Below are 20,625 nucleotides of genomic sequence, written 5' to 3' on the forward strand. Positions count from 1 at the left end.
GGTACCGACAAAAATATTTCTGGAATGAATGAAGTGCAGATTAGGCCATAAAATGCCCCTTCTAGGTAAAGGAAAATAGAAGACATTTTTATCCCACTGCTGAAAGCCCAAAAATCAATTCTGGTACGAAAGACTTATTGTTCACCTTCTATGTGCCAGAACTGGGCTTGGTTCTGGAAAGTTAGTGAATTAAGACAGAATCTGTGCCCTTAAGAAGCTCGGAGGTGTGTGCACAGGAGGGAATAGATATAAAAACATCATTTACAGAAAACAATATACATGGGAAGCCAGAGAAACTGAATGACCGCCTAAAGGAGTGAGGGGATAAGGGGACAATGCTTCACGAAAGTGATAAGGCGGCTATGACTCCCCCAGACTCTGGAATAGTACCACAGTTCTTCCTTACATTATTATTAGCCCGTATGCTTGCAACTCCACATAAATTATTTAGTCACGTCAGATAAGCTCTTAAGTAGGCCGCAAAAAAGTTTGTGTGACGATGGTGATGCTAATCACTTACGTACTCAAAGCTACACAAAGATCACCGACCACGTCTTTTACCGTCTTCCGATTTGGCAACTTTTGCCTATAGGGTCCCCCTGATTTGGAGGCTAGCATCTGCCAGCTGCTGCCGACCTGGGTCAGAATCCTCCCCGTAGCTATCCCTCTCCCGGAGCCCAGTACCCTGCAAATACCTTCCCTAGCAGGGCGGACGGGCGGGCGAGCGCTGCCTCCGGAAAGCCGCCAACTGGGCCTCCGTAAGAGTTGCGGGAGAAGCGGGAGTCGTGGGAGGACGAAGAGGCTCGAAGGACCCCTCGAGGCTTCAGCCCCGCACTCCCACCCCTCCCCGGCCTCCTGGGCCTCAGATTCCCGGAGGTTCCACTGACTCTTTGTTAAGAGAGGCCGCGGTTCCCTGGCCCTCATTAGGCCCCGCAGTTGCCTCCGGTGTCCCATGGGTTACGGCCCCGAGTTCAGACCCACCTCGCACAAACCTGCAGCTGTGGCTGCAGCGGCAGCTGTTAACTACCGCCGACGTGAAGAAAATCCCACAGACCGAAGTACGCGCGGTACAGGCCTGGTCCCGCCGCGCTCCTCCCTCTCCGCCCCCTTCGCAGCCGCCGCCGCCGCCGCCGCCGCCGCCTCTCGGCCCGTTGCTGACTGGGGGAGGGGAAGACAAACCGGACATGCGCAGTGCAGAGAGCGCGGGCAGAAGGGCGGGGCCTGGGTCTACGGCTCCCGGAAGGCGCCGCGAGTTCCGGAATTTAAAGCTCCAGAATGCCTCCCGGACTCAGACTCTGGCAGGCAGTGATGCTGGTGAGAAGTGTTCATGGCCTGTTGAGGAAGTGGGCCTGGGAGTGAAGAAAATAGCAGTGACAGGGAGCCTCCCCAAAGTCATAAGAAAACGGCTTGGGCAGAAACCACATATACATAAAACTGTCGATCCCCTGAACTCCGCTCTTTTGCAAAGAAGACCTGGGCAACATTTCTCCGCCTGCCTCTGGCCACGTGGTCCCGTAAAGCATGGCGACCTTTAGCTTCCGGAGCACGGGTTCAACGTGACGACAGCTTGACTGCACCCTAGTGGAGAGCGCTGGGATCGGCTGGAGCAGTTCCGGCCCAGGGGCGGGGGTTATGTAATTCTCCCAGCAGCCCCACCTCGCCTCAGCTGGGCGGGGGAGGGCGCGGTCCCCGAGGCCGCGTCCCGCCCCCGCGCCGCGCGCAGGCGTGGACAGGCCGCACGCAGTCTACGTAACGGATGGCGGAGGCTACGTGAAGAGTGGTGCGGCGTGACCGAGCTACTTCGTCCCACTGTGTCCTAGAGGCGTCGCGGGCAGTGAAATCGTAGTGACTCGGCAGACGGTGGCCTGGCCAAGAGGCTGGCGGGGTAGAGGAGGCGGCCGGAGAAGCGTTGGGCCAGGTTCTAGCCCCCAGTACAGGTAGGAAGCGGGCCGTGACGGGCTAGCCGGTGGGGCCGGGCAAGGCCGAGCGGTGACGCTGAGTTGCGTGGCCTAGCCAGGTCCCATTTCCCACCCAAGCCCCTAAGTCCAGCCTTTGATGACATGCACCGTCCCCGCGCCTTCTCGCCTCTCCCGGGTTTCTTAAAAACAAACCAAACTTTGTCCACCCCTAGGCCCATTTTCTGTTGGGGGTTCTGTTCGGAGTTAGAGTGACTTTAACGGTTTGGGGGAACTTCCAGAACTGTAAGCAAATGCCAACTCTCAGAGCAGAGTTAGAGGAAGCCTACAGTGTGCAGCAGAAAGAATGGAGCATAGAATTGATTCTCCTTGCTGGGAAAAAACGACCCGGCTGGTTTAAGAGAAGCAGCAACCTCTGTGGTCAGTCCTCTCTGAAGGTTTCTAACATAAGGCATGTTTTTACCCAACATGGGTAAGGAGACAGGGGAATGTCTCTGTGATATCCAGAAGCCTCAGAGTCTGGCCATTGTCAGGAAGGCCTAATCTAACATGCCAGCAAGGAATGATTCCTGCACTTACTCCACTTTCATTTTTAAGTCCAGACCCAGTCTATGAGACTGGCAGGTGAGCCAGCAGAAGGAATCACACCGGACTTGTTAGTGCTGGTGTTCCCTGCCCCAGGAGTCTCAGGCAGGGAGTTGTGCGTTTGAGAAATGAGGTGACAGGTGCAGCAGAGGGAAGGCCAAGGCACAAATGGCTTAGGTAATTTTAACCTAAATAACCTTGAAGGAGCCCTGTTACACAGTGCTGAGAGATCTTAGAAGTGCTTTTATTGGTGTGAACATTCTAAGTGGAAATTTAGTTTGAAGTGATCAGACCTTTTGGCAGGCAGTTAATCAGGTTGACTGTGCCAGTGTTAACCTTGATTTGCTTCTACTTCAATAAGTTTAAAACTGAGATCTGTAAGGGAAACACTAACAATGAAGTATTTTTAAATCTTAAAGGGCTCAGTGGAAGGATATAATGGGAACTAATATTTAATGAGTGCCTGCTGTGTCCCCGGCACATACCTCCTGTAACATGCACTACAGTCCTATGAGGCAAGTAGCCACTGAATATCCCTTTGTGTAGGTGGGGAACCCAGATTTAAGTAATTAGTCCAAGATCATATGGCTGGCAAATAGTGGAGCTGATGTTTTAAAACAAATATAACTCCACCAACATGTGTGCTCTTTTTCATATTTCTTCTACTTTTGGTTATGAACCTGGGGATGCTTAGAGACACATCACAAACCTCTTTGAGGTTGTTGTTGAGAGGGCAGCTATGTTTTCCCATAAAATGTCCCCTGGTGCTAACCTCAAAGATCGAGTATTGGAAAGGATATAGTATTGGCCTATCCGTGGTGACATTTCTCAAATCATTTGTGCCTTTCAAAATTTAAGAAATTTGTCCAATTCTGAGACTATTTCTTGAGCAGCCAGTGGTTGCAAGGTATTGGGCAATAGCCTTTGATAGTGAACTGATTTCCTTTATGAATTTATGGCATTATAAATACGAGATACAGAATATTTGTTATCCCAGAGCACCTTAAGAAATTAGTACATACTTCTTTTTGCCACCCATTCACTCCATTAGTACTTAGCTCCCTGCATCCTGGCTTCCATACTTAACCACTCCTCCACAGTTGCCAATAATGATTTCTTTAGAAACATTTGGAAATTTTTAGTCCATATCTTACTTGAACTTTTTGCAGCAATTAAAACCAAGCTTTGTTTTCTTCTTAGGTATATGCTTCTGCTTTGACTTCTCTGATACCGTTTTGACCAAATTCTCTTTTTCTCTAACCATTCCTTCTTAGTTTCCCATTACAGTTCTTCCTATTATGCCCACCTCTTAGCTGTTATGATTTGCTTCAAGACTTTTTGGTGTCCCCGCCCCCTTTTTTTTTAACCAACTCAGTGCTCCCTGGGATCTCATCAATTTCCACACCATCTCTATTTCCAGCTTCAGCTTGTATCCTGAACTCCAGACTTACATTTCAAACTACTTCCTTTTTTCCTTTTGTAAAATACCTTAGAGATATTGTGAAAATTAAGAGATAAATGTTAGTCATCTAACATTCTGCTTGAAAACACTCCAAAATTTTCAATAGGTACTACATTTAATTTACTGCATTTCCCCCAATTTTTTCCTCCTTTATTGTTCTTTATCTCAAGGATGAGTTTGTCCAGCTGTTAATCAAAGCAAAAGTTGGAATCACCCCAGATCTTTCTTTCCTACATTCCGTATATTCAGTCACTTTATGCTGACAAATGTAATTCTTAAGTATCTGTCAAAATCTGTTTTCCTGTCATTCTCCAGTTCAGTCTGTTTTATCTCCTGTCTAATCATCTCAGCCACTTCCTATTTTTCCTGCTTCAGGTGGTATTTAAATAAGGATCATCATGACCTGGCCCCTGCTGGCCTTTTTATCCTCATTTCCCCCATTTGGGTCTGCAGACCCAATGCTCCAACACACCAAACTCCTGAAATATGCTGTTTTAGTCCTTTATGCTATAGCTGTTCCTCAGTCCAGTGCCTCTTCTTGAGTGCAGAAGCTGTGCTTTCATTTTTTAAAGAACTTTTTATTGCAAAAACACATAAGAGGGAAATTAGAAAAATAAAGGCAAAATGCTTATAATCTTATTATATATAATAACTTTACATGTAGGTGTATGTTCTTCTAAATCTTTTTGTTTGTGTATTTGCTTCTAAAACAACATGAGTTCTAACTTAATTTGTGACAATTTTTTAATGAACAAGAAGTAAACTTGTTTTTTGTTATGTATGCGTGTTTAACCAGTTTCAGATTTTCCCTATTGTAATACTGTAACACATATCCTTGAAGCTAAATTTTCTTGGCATAGCGTCTGATGTGGGGATATGCTCAGTGAAGGCACATTTGATTCGTTATGGTAGGATCATTTTATGAAAAGCAGCGAAAGCCAGAAGAGTTTTTACATAATTCTGCAGAAATTGGTTAGCCTTCAATGATTACTGAATCCTGACATAGCAAAAGTTGTGTTTTAGAAGGATAATAGTTGCTTTTAGGTTGGAGAAGTAGGGTGTAGGGAAGAAGTTAAGACAAGGGATGCCGTTTAAGATAATACTGTGCTTCTTGAGGAGGTGGTGATAACTTGGATTATCAGGGTGGCTTTGGGAATCAGAGAAGAAAACACCAGAATTTGATGGCTGATTAGATTTCAAAGGGAAAAGAAAGTGAGAAATTAGGTATCTTGCTGTTTTTGACAAGTATGAGACTGGAAAACATGGGATTGATGATAATATAGAAAAATTCAGGTACCTGTTGATTTTGAGATAATTGGAGGGCAGGGGTCAGCAGAATGCAACCCCAGAGGCAGACTGTTTTTGTACAGCCTGTGAACTAAAAATTGTTTTTACATTTTTAAAGGTTTGTTTTTTAAAAAAGAAGAATATGCAAAGAGATCAGTATGTGACCCACAAAACCTAAGATATTTACTCTCTGACCCTGTGCAGAAAAAACTTGTATGGCATCAAAATGGACATGTCTGTTAGACAATCAGTGATACGGGGCTGGTGTTTAAATAAGAGGGGAGGACTGGAAATACAGCCTAGATAGATTTGATGGTTGAAGTCTAACTACCATTCAAACTCTAACTCACATGATCTCCCCTTTTTTGTAAAGCCTTAAATGTTTGGTAAGATGATTTCATTGTCTTTCGTGTTTTCGTATCATTTGCTATATTTTTATCACAGATCTGATTTCATTATATTTGTTGGTTCAAGAACTTGTTTAGATGGTAGAATACCTAGTGTTCTCTTCAGAAAGCTATGAAATATTAGTGTATTTAATTCCATTAGCAAAAAATTGCTACTTTAAGTAAATAACAGAATCACAGCCACTGTCTTACACTATTGAGAAGCAGCCTGAGAAGTGGGTCATATCAGGGATTCTGGAGGCAAAATTGGGATCAAACCATAGCTCTGTGTCACCTGGTAGTTGTACTACTTAGCATCTCTGTGCCTCACTTTTCCTTATCTGTGATGGGGATGTTAATTAGCTACTTTCCTCAAAGGGTTGTTACGAGAATTAAATTAGTAGCTTTTTGTAAAGCCTTTAGGACAGTGCTTAGCACTTAGAGTCTTAAACATTTGCTTTGATGATGATGATGATGATGATGATGATATCCGCACATAAAGATCTAAGGATGAGTGGCTTTTCTATTCATGTATCGTTTTTGTTACCCTAAGAGATAAGTGATTGCATCTCATTCTTATTTCATTATTCCCCTTCCCAGTTCCTATGTAAAGCTTTTTATAGGCGTTCCAAGAATGCTCACTGAATACATAGTATAAATGGAAACCAACCTAAAGAAATTAAATGACTTGTCTGAGATTTTACAGATAACTAGTGAGAGTCCAGACTAGAACCCAGATCTCTTGATCCTCACCTTAACTGTTGTTTATATAATGCTGTTGGAAATGAATAGTATTAAATAAGAGAAAAGCAGGAAAGAGGCTTAGATATATTTTTAACTATTTACAAAATTTGATTGATATATGTAAAATGGCAGTCCTTTTAGGTTTTTTGTTTTTGTTTTTTAAGCTCATTTTTAAAGTGCAATGAAAGCCTTCCACGCTTTCTGTGTTGTCCTTTTGGTATTTGGGAGTGTCTCTGAAGCCAAGTTTGATGATTTCGAGGATGAAGAAGACATAGTAGAGTATGATGATAATGACTTTGCTGAATTTGAGGATGTCACAGAAGAGTCTGTTACTGAATCTCCTCAACGGGTGATAACCACTGAAGATGATGAAGATGAGACTACGGTGGAGTTGGAAGGGCAGGATGAAAACCAAGAAGGGGATTTTGAAGATGCAGATACGCAGGTAAAGGCTCTTTTTTATTGAGTTCTTGGGAAATTGGAAGGATGGGAAAATGCGTAACTAGCACTTTCCCCAGATGTTAATTAATAGTAATGCCCAGGTCCGAGGGAGACCTTTACTCTCTGGTATGTTCATTTTTATTCAGTAGGTGGAGCTCTTCTAAATGTTTGCAGTATGTTCCCACCTTTTACAGTCATCAAACAGTGAATTTTATTTTTCTCCTGTGTGGAAAGCCTGGCTGGGGAAGGAGTTGGGTGGGTGGGTGTTGGTGGGTGGAAATTATGTCATTTAGAATTAGAGTTCAAAAGCATGGAGAGTCATCATTTGTTAAAAACATGTAATATCTCTGTGTTCTATGCTTGCTGCTTTCATGTTCTGTTTTCCTCTGCAAATGTTGCCTATGAAAATGAGATAAAATTGCTGGTGACATTTGTGGGGAAAAACAGATTGTGCCTCATTTCTGTAGGAGGGAGACACCGAGAGTGAGCCATATGATGATGAAGAATTTGAAGGTTATGAAGACAAACCAGATACTTCTTCTAGCAAAAATAGAGACCCAATAACAATTGTTGATGTAGGTATACAGGATTTTGAACTTCAAAGTAACAAACAATATCTTGCTGTCATTCATCTCAGAAATATAATTAGTGACACATAGCTGGTGTTGGTGTAACAGTGGGAGCCATGAAAGAGTCTGGCATCAGTTCTCCTAATAGTGCTCTACACCCAGTGAAACAACCCTGTGTTTTATTCCAGCCGTCCTAGTTTTATTTATCAAGGAATGAAGAGGATAGACACTGGATTTATTTGGGGCAAAACTCAGAATCAAGATGAATATAGAGGGCTTTCCAGCTTTTCATCCCATTTGATTATCCTCATAGTTCCTTAAAGACTCTTTTACAAAGCTGACCTAGAACACCAAAATGGACGTATTTGTCAAAGTATAGCTGTACTCAGTGACAGTTATGTAAAGTGTCTACTTCTGTTCATGGACTTTCTCAGTCTCCTTCATCCTGTGAGTTAGACTTCAGCCTCAGCCAACAATTAATGGAATGATTGTTCTTCTTTAGGTCCCTGCACATCTCCAGAACAGTTGGGAGAGTTATTACCTAGAAATTTTGATGGTGACTGGTCTGCTCGCCTACATCATGAATTATATCATTGGGAAGAATAAAAACAGTCGCCTTGCTCAGGCCTGGTTTAACACTCATAGGGAGCTTTTGGAGAGCAACTTTACCTTAGTAGGTAAGTTAGGCTAACAAGTCTAGCTGCCTGCTGAAAACCACCTGGTAAGAACTGCTTATTTCCCTCAGTGTAAGCGTCTCACTGCTTTCATGGACTGCTGAAGAGGATGCTTTTTTCCTTCCTCAAAGATCCCATTTTTGTTAGGTATTACACACTGAATAAATTGCATTTATGACATAATTTTCTCATCTTTATTAATTAACATTTGCTATACAGCTTCAGACTATGAGATGATTGGTGTTATCGAAAGTTGATAAAAAGTCTGGCCAAAAGCAAAGAATCCTGACATTTTAGGTAGATTGATAAAAGCTTTCAGTTCATCTTTTAGAAATCAGAAATCCCTCAGAAGTCCTTCAGGTTTTAGGCACGTTGGTCTGAGATCCACTGCAGAGGTGTACACTAAAGTGTCTTAGAGGAAGCCCTGTCATTGTGTAGTATGTGGGGTAAGGTGGACTCACCCACCTTCACCTGTTTGGCTTTCAACACTCTGCTTCCTTCTAATAACAAGCAAGTATCCATTTCCTCTGCTCTTTAGCAGGACTGTTTATTATGTTGTGCTACGTACTTTGTATACATTGATTCATACTTTGTATTCATTGAGTCTTATTTAATCTTTGTAACAATACTGTCAGTTGGGTATAGTTTCTATTTTCCTAAGGAAGGAGCTGAAGTCCAGAAATGTTAAAGGTTGTCTGAGCTATTAAATTGCAACCATGATGTTGGAACCTAGTCTACCTGCTTCCAAAGTCCAAAGAGGAAAAAAATAAGCAGCCTTTAATGCCCTCTACTTCTGTTCGTGCGTTTTCATGTGGGTCAGTCTGCTTTACCTTGTAAGGCTGAGCACTTTTTGGTTCACTTAATGAATAAAGTGAAGAGAGGAAATGATTGAAATTTGAGCTTTTTCTAGATCTAAAATACAACTCTTAATACCACTATTATCATTTTGCTGTAGGAAAAGCAAACTTGGATAAAGTTAACTGGAAGGTGACACAGTAAGGGGGTGTTGAACAGTTTGTATTAATGATATTTTTTATTCACTATATAGGAAGATTTTTTGTTTGTTTGTTTTTTAAATTTCTGGCAGAGACATTTAAACTGACTTTGCTCCATTTTGTACCTGCTCTTGAGAAATTTGTACTCCATGCTGATCATCATTTTAAGTAACAAGGACACAGAAAGTAAAGCTGGAGTCCATGATTTTTTAATGGAGACAGTAAAGCATTTTAAAAGTGAAAGGAATAATAATGCCCATCTATTGTAATCTGTTCCAAAGGAGAGTTCTATAAGATAGCAAAGTATGCTGACCTGAAGTTATCATCATTCTGGGGTCTGAGTAGAAGAGGGTGTGGTGTTAAGGCCCCAACATTTCCAGTGAATCACATTAAGTGGTATTACCTCTAGGGGATGATGGAACTAACAAAGAAGCCACCAGCACAGGAAAGCTGAACCAGGAGAATGAGCACATTTACAACCTGTGGTGTTCGGGTCGAGTGTGCTGTGAGGGGATGCTTATCCAGCTGAGGGTAAGTAGGGAATTTCTGGTACAGTGAATATCTTTGTTTCGTTTTCTCCAGTGTGATCCCAAATCATGTAGGTTCAGAGTCTTATTTCTTTCATGTTTGACTTAAAATGAGATCTGAAAATCATCTTTTTGCTGACTGGCAAATGTAGAATATATTTGATAAAGCATTTGATTCCCCCTCCAAAGTCTTTTCTTTATAGTAAGTAGGAGTTGCAACTGTTCTCTTGATCTTTGTTTTTGTTTTGTTTTTCAGTTCCTCAAGAGACAGGACTTACTGAATGTCCTGGCCCGGATGATGAGGCCAGTGAGTGATCAAGTGGTATGTATTCTTCCTGCTGGTTTTCTCTGTACAGAGTGAATTTGTAACTTCTTAGAGCTTATTCTGTTTCTTGCCTGGATTCTCTTTGGACTTTCCTGACAGTGTGTCCCTTGCCAAAAAATGTAACCTTTTCTATGTAGACAAATCATCTTCCATTCAGTGTGCAGTTGTGTGTGTGTCGGGGGCGGGGGATAGGGGTTGGGGAGACACACATGCTTTTTGTAGGGAAGGAGGTAATACTCTACCACCAGGTAGATCAGCTGTATCAACCTGGATGATGGAGGGAAAATCGATGGTTGCAGACAGTTTACCCTCATAGCTAATTCTTCTCCTTGTGTCTGCTTTTATCTTTGGCAGTAAGCTGGGTTTTTTTCTCAAAAATTTTTTGCTTCAGGTAATGGATCTTGGGCCAAATGAGCTCATCACATGATCTGGGGACCTTATTGTTTGGTATACCTTCTTCCCTTTATTGAATTAACATGTTAATCTGCAAATTGTGTCCTTCATCAGAAATGCCACATTCCCGCTCCCTTTATTCTTCCAATAAATAGTTGTGCTGACTCCCACTGTTACGAGAAGCAAAAATACACAAGGCAGCTTTCTTTTTTATAAACTAGTAGAACAAGAAGTGTATGCATACATATCAAAATATAAAGGTGTACTTGGTTAATAAGTGCTACATTGATATAATTTTTACCGGATTGAAACTCGTTGCTGTTTTAAAGATCTCATTTTTAGTTGCGAACCTGTATCTTTTATTTATTTCAATTTTTATAACATGGCCACTGATTATTTGATCTACTAATTTTTAGAGCTTCGTCAGTTAAAATTCAAAGGAGGAAGTTGTGCTGCATTTTTTGCCTTCCTTTTGTAGAAATTATTCTTCGGAGTATTGTTAATCATTTTCCGTTCTTTCCTGAGATAGACTTAATCTTCTTTATGCCTCTGAGCCAGCCATCCTTTTACCTTTTTTTTTTCCCTCCCTGCAATGACAGCCTCAAAAAAAAATATGGTTCTTTATATTTTTTAGCCCTCTTTCCTGGGTTCTGTCTAAAGTGTTACTTTGTGTAATTTTCCCTCAGTGATGGAAGGGCAGGAAACCTTAAGCAGCCACCATCTTGCCAGATGTCTTCTGTATTTCCCTACATTAGCATTGTCCTTCTTACATGTATACACTGGTCATTTTTTATCTAATAGTAGTCATGTTTTATCATACCAGACTCTTCAGGCTTATAACTGTATCTCTCACCCAATTTAGAGTATTAAAAACTGTTTAACCTGCCCCGGGGTTTTTTTTTGTTTTGTTTTGTTTTTTTCTTTTTTAGGGTGGGGAGGGGAGGTAATTAGGTTTGTTTATTTATTTTTGGAAGAGGTACTGGGGATTGAACCCAGAACCTCATGCATGCTAAGCATGTGCTCTACCACTTGAGCTATAACCCCACCCCTGGGGTGTTTTCTAACACCAACAACCAGTTTTCTCATTCACCAGATACCAGCTGGGTATCCAACTATTCAATTTAATTTGGTTCTCATATTATCTACCTGGAGTTAGTGCCAGATCCCACAGGTTAAAGGTCTCAGTCCCACAAGATTGTTGACACTTAAGATGCAAGTTGCAACTCCCAGGCCACCATACTTTTGACTGCCCAGCTCTAAATCAGAAGTTCCCACAGCCCTCCCCTCAGCTTTAATAATTTGCTAGAATGACTCACAGAACTCAGGAAAATACTACTTGTATTTACCAGTTTATTGTAAAGGATACAGTTCAGGAAAGGCCAAATAGAAGTGAGGCATGGGGTTGCAGGTGATGCACAGAACTTCATCCCCTCTCTGGGTACACTGCCCCCTCCCGTCCGCCAGTAAGTTGATGTGTTCAGTGACTTGAAGCTCCGGAGCTTGGGGCCTTCTTGAGGTCATTTGGGCTGTTGGCACAATTCAGTTTCCCGTAGTTGTAGGTTCCCATTTTCTTGCTAGTTGTCACTGGGAACCACTCTTAGCTCTTAGAGGCCATTCTCAGGTCCTTGCTGTGTGGTGCACCCCAACCCCCACAGCTCTTTCACATTTTGACTCATTCTTCAGGAACGACCCAGTCCCTTTTGAGGACTCACTTGATTAGGTTAGTCCACTGATCACAGTGCACCTTTTGATTAACTCAAATCAGCTCATTAGGGACTTTAGAACCTAACAGGTTAGCTTTGTTGTTTTTGTTTTTGTCTTTTTTAAGCAAATAAAAGTAACCATGAATGATGAAGACATGGATACCTATGTGTTTGCTGTTGGCACTCGGAAAGCCTTGGTGCGACTACAGAAAGAGATGCAGGATCTGGTATGTCAAGTTCTTCCAACTCAAATAATATGCAGAAACTGTGCCTTTTCATTACATAAACATTCCACTTCAGAGCATAGGATAATTATATCACTTGAACATTGTTAAACACCAGTTTGAAATAGGTCAGTACATATTCTCTTGAGAAAAAAAAGTCCTCGTGCATAATAAAATGTCATGTCTTACTTTCAATTACTTCTTCCTCTAGAGTGAGTTTTGTAGTGACAAACCTAAGTCTGGAGCGAAGTATGGACTGCCAGACTCCTTGGCCATCCTGTCAGAGATGGGAGAAGTCACTGACGGAATGATGGATACAAAGGTAAATGTAACACTGACATGTGTTTGCATACCTTGGCCATTTACAGGGCAGTCTCCCTGAAAGCCGCACTGTACAAGTTCTTTTTTATGTTTCTTTCCCACACAACCATTAAAACACCTTCTTTAAACAATAGATTAACTTGTCAAAGAGGCAGTGTGATTAGTTAAGACGTTCTCTCTAAATCAAGAGGAAATTGTCCCTAGGGTTGCTAACGGCTTTCAAGTTTTTTGAAAAAGGACTACAACTTTAATCCTTATCACCATGTCATTTAGTGCCATTTTTTTAAGGTTTCAGGTAGTATAGCAGATGGGTACATAGAGAGCTATCTTTTTCTTACTAGTTGTGTATCGTAACAACACATCTTAGTATCATAAAAATACAGGATACCTCAAAGACAGTTCTAAATGTAAGTTCTGGGAGATGTGGTTGTGAAGAATCCCCTGAAATTATTTTAGATTTTATGTTCATGCTCTCATTCGTATTTAGGACATTATTTTGAAAGATACTTTCAGCAGCTAAGTAGGAAGAATTTTAATCGTTGGTATGACTAAAGAAAGGTACTAGTTTGTTTGTAGAGCGAGTCCTTATTTAAATTTAATTTTTTTAAACTTTAGCCTTAACGACATTGTATAAAAGTAAGAAGGATTAAATAGTGAATATCTTTATGAAAAAAAGGAAATGCATCAAACCTACTTTAAAAAAATAATTTTCTTTTCTTTATTTCAGATGGTGCATTTTCTTACACACTATGCTGACAAGATTGAATCTGTTCATTTCTCAGACCAGTTCTCTGGTCCAAAAATTATGCAAGAGTATGTATGGAATAAAAATACTGAAATTATTATCTTCACTAGCTCTCTGTGTTGAAATACTTGAAAGGTGCTCCTGCAATTTCTCTTCCCAAATAAGTGAGGGACGTTGGTGACAGGCATCCAGGTTTTCCTTTACTTTGACTACATGCATTGTGAAGGTAACTGGAAACCCATGGGAGACAAATAAGCCTCCCCCATTTGCATGTGTCACCGTGTGTGTAAACACCACCCACTCAGTGAGGCAGCTGAGAATCTTATAGAATGGCTAATAGAAGAAAGTGCATTGGTAATCTCTATCCTTTGTAGTCTTAAGTGTTTTTTTTTTAATTTATGATATGAATCTGTAACGTTTGATTGCAAATCTGTGAGTTTTGTAATTCATGGCCTTTTCTGGCTTCCTTCTTTAAATGGTTGGGTGATTATATTCTTTCTGGCATATTATCAGACACCCTTAATGCCCATAAAGTTTCTGGCTTTATAGTAATAATGTTCAAATGTACATATTAAAGGCTTGAGTTTGTTGTTTGAATTCACAGCCTGTCTCAGAGCATATTTAAGCTTATCCTTGGTGTAGAATTGGTTCTGACCTAAATTTTTGGCTAAGGGCTACTCTTTCATAAGCTGCGGAGTTGAGTACAGTTAAAAGCCAGTTTGGATTTTAGTTCTGTGTCAGAATGACTCGAGTAATCAAAATTATTTGTGCCTCTAGATAGTGTTGCATCATCCTTGCCTTGCTCAACTCAGTAACAGCACTGTGGGCAAAGTATCATGTTGTGGCATTCGTGTAGCATTTTGCGTGTTGGGGAAAGTGAGGGGGGGTTGAAAGTCAAAGATTGCAAGAGGAATCTTTGGTGAGTCAGAACTAAAGTATATATGCTATAGTAGGTTACTTCTAAGTTTATTCTGAGGCTGAATCAAAATAAGATCCTATATTATAGGAAGATAGATTAAGAGTTGGAAATAAAACATAAAACTCCATCAAAATAAAAAGGTTATTTAAAATATGGGCCTCATACTTAAATATAGGCTCATTTCTGGCTCCCCTGGTGAGATGAAATATATCCTCCCTGGAGGGGACATCACTGGGGTTGTTCAAGGATAGGATAAAGATCACTTGGAAATACATCCGTCAGATAAATGAGTAGACCAGATGACTTGTAAAGCTCCTCTGGGCTCTGAGATTGTATTGGACTTGGGGACGCCAAGCCAAATACTGTGCTGATTATTTGCAGGTATCTGTTCATCTAAGTGAATTGGGTGACTTATGTACTTGGAAAATCTCTCTCTCGTGTTCTTTCTAAATAGCCTTTTCTTTTATGACAGGGAAGGTCAGCCTTTAAAGCTGCCTGAAACTAAGAGGACACTATTGTTTACATTTAATGGTAAGTGTTCTGTGTCCTGTGGATTCTTTGTTTTCTGTGAGATGATCTTAAGGAGAGTATTGTTTCTTCCTAAATGGTAGCTATTAAAAACTCCGTTAAAACTAACCCCATGCCAGCTTATTGGTTTTTGGGTTTCTTCAATAAGAGATATTTTAATTTCTATTTTCTTTGCATTTTAGCTGCCTAAGAAACTTGGAGAAAGGTTAATATAGAAAGAAAACAAAGTTAATTAATACCAGAAGTATGAATGCTGCCATTAACTCAATAGGAAAATGGCTTTGTTTTCCAGTGCCTGGCTCAGGTAACACTTACCCAAAGGATATGGAGGCTTTACTACCCCTAATGAACATGGTGATTTATTCTATTGATAAAGCCAAAAAGTTCCGACTCAACAGAGAAGTAAGACCTGCAGCCTTTATTGTATACGTTGGCGCCTTTTATTGTGTTTTCCCCGTGGGGGGGCGAGGGGGTGTCTGCTATCAGTGATTTCAGCAATTGTGTCTTTGCTAGTTGACTTGAAAGTGCTAAATGAGACTGATTTTATGAAGGAATAGTAAATGGGATTTTGCTTCTGTCGGATTGAATTAAATTTCTTATGAAACGCTTTGTTTCTTGGGGAAAGGGCAAACAGAAAGCAGACAAGAACAGAGCTCGCGTGGAGGAGAACTTCTTGAAGCTGACGCACGTGCAGAGACAGGAAGCCGCACAGTCTCGGCGTGAGGAGAAGAAAAGAGCAGAGAAGGAGCGGATCATGAATGAGGAAGATCCTGAGAAACAGCGCAGGTTGGAGGTGAGACAAACTTTCTTGTTGCTGGGGTAAAACTAAGACTTCTAAGGATGCCTATTTGTGCCATATTGGCTCCTAAGGTAATTCTGTGTGGGAATGTGCACAGAGTAAAAGCTTAGCATGTCTCAGCACTTGGAACAGTTAGTTGGTGGTCCTATAAAAAAGAATAAAGAATCCTTCCTGTTTAAATTGTGTTAGAGTCTGTGATCCTAGAGAATGATGTGAATTATTCCATTCCTCCAGCCCAATCCCTTTTTGAAAGTTCCACTGTCACCTTTCAAGCTAAGCAGTTACTGAAGTGGAAAGAAATTAAGAATTTTAATAGAAGCCAGCACATGTGCCCTGTGGTCCAAATAACCCTGTTCTATGAAATTTTTATTTTGATCATAGAATTAGAGAATTCTAATATTTTTTGTTTGTATTTTGTTTTATATTTTGTACATAACTAGAATGTCAAACTTAGGAGCTTTGGGGGCTGTAGTGTGCTGTGTTTCAAACATCAGCATGTTCTCACATTTTGTGAGGTGAAATGCTGTAGTCCAGCTCGAAAATTTTAATCCTTGTAAATGCTGGTCAAAAAAAGAGGAAGGGAACAAAGCTAAGAAATGTGAATTTTAATGAGAATAACCTCAGGGATTGAAGAAAATTCTTGCAAGTGGAGGGAGTAGGCTGCCAAGAAAAAGTGAGCCCTGTGTGGCACTTCAGTTGCCGGTAGAGTTATTAATGCTGTTGGGTGAAGTGCCCAGAATACAGCAGGACTCCTCTCATCCTATCCTTCCTCATCATGTTTGGTTTGGTTTGGTTTAGTTGACGGGTATTTTCCCTCTGAAAATAGAGCTCTGTGTTTATGCAATGTTCTTTATAAACATAAATGGCTTTCTAATGGATATGCTGGAAGAATCTACATGGACTCATTAATAGACAGTCCCTTTCATTTTTCTATGAGAAAAGAAGTTCTCTAGTTATTTCTAGGGTTTGAAACTACAATAGGTTTAAGAAAAAGGGGGCCCAGAACTTGAGTCAGATTGTAAACTGCTTGTGGCTATAAACCATGTGTTTTTTAGAACTACCACTGTATAGTATCTAGGCCTAGGTACCTTGTGAAAAGATCCAGTAAGTTAAATGAGAAAGGAACCAAAAAAAAAAAAACTTTAGTGAATTTCTGGCTTGAATGGCTCATTTATACAAACGATTTGGACCTTCCTGCCACTACTGGTATAGCTTTGTTTGTTTTGTTTTGTTACATATTTAATTTGAAAAATATAAAGAAACATATACACAGATGTTAAAATTAACCTTAATTCTATCCTATAAAAATATAATTCTTCAGACAACTGCTATCCTTAAAGTAACCACTGTTAACCCTATATAGTTTATTTAGTTCATCAACTACATATATGTTTAGTGTACGTATCCTTTTTCTTAATGTAGATCATCTTATAAACTTTTTATATTAAAAATACAGTAGTCTATCAAGAATCTTTCCATATTTGTGCTTTTTTTTTATTTCCTGAGGAAAATGATCCTAGGAGAGAAAGAGAGAGATTGGCTGTCAGTAAGAAGTTGTACCAATTTATACTTTTACCAGGATATGGTATGAGTTCCTCTTTACTCATATCTTTATGAAAACTATTTAACAAGCTTTTAAATGTATGATTCTGATAGTGTAGAAGTGGTATCTCATTTGTTTTGCATTTTTTGAATTATTATTGAAAAGGAACATTTTTCATGTAATTTATTGACATTAACAGAAATATGTTTCTTAAATATGTTAAGGTAAACAGATTTCTTCTCTTAACCACTATGCTGTATTCTGTGCATTGGTAATTTTACACATGCATATAGTATGTAATATGGTAAGGATGGAGAGTGTTGGGGAAAGAATGAGTATGATGGAGGTAGGGCTTGGGACAGTGGGAAAGGGACTTTGCGACAGTATTTTGACCATTCTATATAGCTGTCCCAGAAGAGTATATAGCTTTTGACATATACGCTATTGCTGTTTGCTTGCTCCTGAGCCCTCACAGGAGGCAGCAGCTGCCAAGGGAGGTGGGTTCGTTCCTGCCTTTGTGAACCCAAACTCAGAATGCATTTTTCCAAAGAAGTTCAGTTCTTCGAAATACTTACATAATAGCACAGCTGTGGATATATAAACATTCAGGCTTATACTGCTGTATAGATGGATAGTTTTCTGTTATCTAGTGTGGGAACCTGACACAATCAGTAGTTCCCAAACCAACAATTTACAGATCATCCTTTGAAACTACATTTATTATACTGTCAAGAACTTTATATATACTATGTTCTTTTATTTTTCCTCCCCTATATTTTCTCAATCTTGTACCAGTGGAGGTGTATTTTGTTCAGGACTTTTCTATCTTAAACCCCTAAAAAAAAAATTAAGTTTGAGATTGCAGCTGAAATAAGCTTTAATCAGATATGACCACTAATAACTAACTGTGGAGTCATACTTTGGCCTCTGTGACTTCACTCAGTATAGATAATAATAACCAGTAACTTTTGGTACCAGAATTATGTGTTTGAAGCTTCTTTCTCCTTCTGCACAGCCTCCTAATTCCTAAATAAAAATATGATAAAAGTTCCCAATTGAACATTATAAATTGAAAAGTGTTGTGCTTGAATGTAACATCTATGCTAATAAGAAGGGATTTACAATTAATAACCTGATCAAACAAGATCTTAAGGTTTTAGAACTGAAATACAAATCCTTGGCAGATACATATGTTAACAATGAAAGTTGGGCTAGTGTTTCCTGTGTATAGGAAAAATCAGACCAGAATAACAAAGTCTGCTTAAATGTAGTGTTTAGTTTCTCCCTAAGTTGAGGTTTTAGTTACCTTTACTTTGTTTCAAGTTACTTTTCAGTGACCAACATACATAATTAGCAATTTTTATAACTATCTTCTGGAACGTTATTTGTGGTGCAGGCATAAATAGTATAGGCAGTATTCTAATTTTGATTCTTTTTTTTTTTAAAACAAGTGCTCAGATCTAATTTTGGATTCCCTCTTTTACTCTAGGAAGCTGCCTTGAGGCGTGAGCAAAAGAAATTGGAGAAGAAGCAAATGAAAATGAAACAAATCAAAGTGAAAGCTATGTAAAGTCATCCCAGAGATCTGAGTCCTGATGCCACCTGTAAATTTTGAAATCCCAGGAAACAAAAAACACCAGTTCATTTTTCATCTGAAAGTTTCCCAGAGACTGAGAAATCCTTATGTCGTCATCTGTTCTGTTTTGGGTATGGAGTTTTACAAAGGTTATAGATACATTGGAAGGACTCTGTTTCAGTAATTTTCTTCCAGGTAATCCAGTTTTGATTATTTTATAGAAGGAATGCTATATGAAATCTGTAGTTTTAAAACATTTAAAAAATTAGAACATGAGTCATCAGTGCTTTTAGTGCTTTGATGTTTGAAGAAATACCATGGAAATTTATAGGTACATAGTTAGATTGTTGCTTTTGTTCAAACTAGGCAGTTGAAATGGCTATGAAGACTGACTCTAAACTGAGATTCCACAAATAACTATTGGAATTGCACAATAAACATTGCTTGGTGTTTTCTTCTGTGTCTACATTAAACTTGTAAAAAAGTAAAATTTAGAACACTATACATACGTGGTATTGAAATTTCAGGGACTCAAAACAGTCTAGTTCAGTATATGTTTTGTAGGTGGGAGGTGCTGATGCCAGTATTGTAGGCTACCTGTAGGCTTTAGGATACTTATGCATACGTGGAAAATTCTAGGGATAGGTAGTACAGGAGCACGGTTTTCTCCTACCTGCTACCACGAGCCAATGACAATGTGAATGCTGTATTTTAAGTGGTTGTATGTTTTAAGTAACACATGCATGAAAAGTTAATTGCTTCATCTAGATGAGCTCAGTGGTCTATGTGAAGTCACAAATGTTTTCCTTCTTGGTTGCTGCAACCTATTGGATGTTCACGGAGAAGCTCTGTTCTCTGTGTTATGGCTGCGTCCCTTTGCTTCTCCTTCTGCTTTTATCTCTTCCACAATTGAGGCTGGGTATATTCTTATAAAGAAATAGCCATGAATATGCATAAATGTACTTTTAAAAATGAGCTTTCCTAAACTATTGAGAGTTCTCTCTGCCTCTGGAGGAGGGAACTCTTGGGGGAGAGGCCCATCTATCTGCACGAGCTTTTAGCTTGTTCAGATATCTGCATTTTATAAATGCTTCCTACTAAGAAAGCATTTTTTAAGTCACTGCTTGTACCCGGTAATTTTTGCTGGGGATGGGAAAGGGTTGGGTTTTTGGTGGGAGAGGGGTGGGTGGGTTTTTGTTTGTTTGTTTTTGATGCTTTATGTGCAGGTGTGTTCTGAGGCAATGACAAGTTGCTGTGAAAACAGCATGTGCTGCTGCCTTTGTAACTGCATGGAAATTTTTCACATGGGTTTTTCTCTTAATTTTTCTCTTAATTAATAACCTGCAAAAGTTAATGCAGAAATGTGTAAACTGAGATGCAAATGTAATATTTTTTAACAGTTCATGAAATTAAGTTATTAAAATAAGAAAAATAACATAAAATTTAATTACCTTAATGCTATATAACTCTAGAATTAGTCTTGTTTTACAAACCTTTAAAATGCATTTTAGAAATCAAAGTTGATTTGCTTAGCTATCTTTTGACTAATAAAAGCTTTCTTAAAATCCCACACATTTGGACCATGGCAGCTAATTTTGTAATTTAAGCATTCATATGAACTACCTACGGACATATATTAAACTAATTGACAAAAATATCAGAGTGCCGCCTTTACTTTTCTGGGATTGCCCTACAAGAGTATAAGCCCATAGGAAGGTTCTTGTTCAATAAAAGTCAGCACTGAAATGCTTTTCCTTCAAAAGAGTTGGCATTGACAATAATCCTTTAGTTGTTACCAGTTAGTTTTAGAATGTTTTATATTTTTAGAGCCCCATATGTTTTTAAGGGGCTCCTCCCCAAAGACCCCAACTAGAGTTAAGACACCGTTGTCTCTCCTGTGACTAAGAGGACAAAGAGAGGAGAATGTTGTTGACTGTCACACATTGGAAAGCCACTAAGCCTA

The 20,625-nt window shown here is 39.6% G+C and overlaps 2 protein-coding genes across 4 annotated transcripts in view; one reads left to right on the forward strand and one right to left on the reverse strand.

Annotated features, from left to right (window-relative positions):
* DDX42 (DEAD-box helicase 42) overlaps positions 1-1,438 on the reverse strand; it is a 35,022-nt gene extending 33,584 nt beyond the window's left edge. The window contains exon 1 of one of the 2 annotated variants that reach the window (XM_032457094.1): positions 993-1,438. In XM_032457094.1, the coding sequence (XP_032312985.1) occupies positions 993-1,186 (194 nt within the window). In that variant the 5' untranslated portion in view covers positions 1,187-1,438. Of the gene's footprint in view, positions 1-981 lie in introns of both variants that reach the window. The other variant, XM_032457095.1, reaches the window with a different exon arrangement.
* A 276-nt stretch (positions 1,439-1,714) lies between these two features.
* Positions 1,715-20,317, forward strand: CCDC47 (coiled-coil domain containing 47). 2 transcript variants are annotated; one of them, XM_032457102.1, is made up of 13 exons: positions 1,715-1,937; positions 6,522-6,825; positions 7,289-7,396; positions 7,893-8,067; positions 9,469-9,590; positions 9,843-9,908; positions 12,133-12,234; positions 12,443-12,553; positions 13,280-13,365; positions 14,689-14,747; positions 15,037-15,146; positions 15,370-15,537; positions 18,576-20,317. In XM_032457102.1, the coding sequence occupies exons 2-13, from the start codon at positions 6,562-6,564 to the stop codon at positions 18,654-18,656; spliced, it is 1,452 nt and encodes a 483-aa protein (XP_032312993.1). In that variant the 5' UTR covers positions 1,715-1,937; positions 6,522-6,561; the 3' UTR covers positions 18,657-20,317. The 2 variants fall into 2 exon arrangements, with proteins under 2 accessions (XP_032312993.1, XP_006177458.1); XM_006177396.3 differs by having other exon boundaries at positions 1,717-1,937; positions 6,545-6,825.
* The last annotated feature ends 308 nt before the right edge of the window (positions 20,318-20,625 follow it).

The sequence above is a fragment of the Camelus ferus genome, chromosome 16, assembly GCF_009834535.1.
Source record: "Camelus ferus isolate YT-003-E chromosome 16, BCGSAC_Cfer_1.0, whole genome shotgun sequence".
NCBI lineage: Eukaryota > Metazoa > Chordata > Mammalia > Artiodactyla > Camelidae > Camelus > Camelus ferus.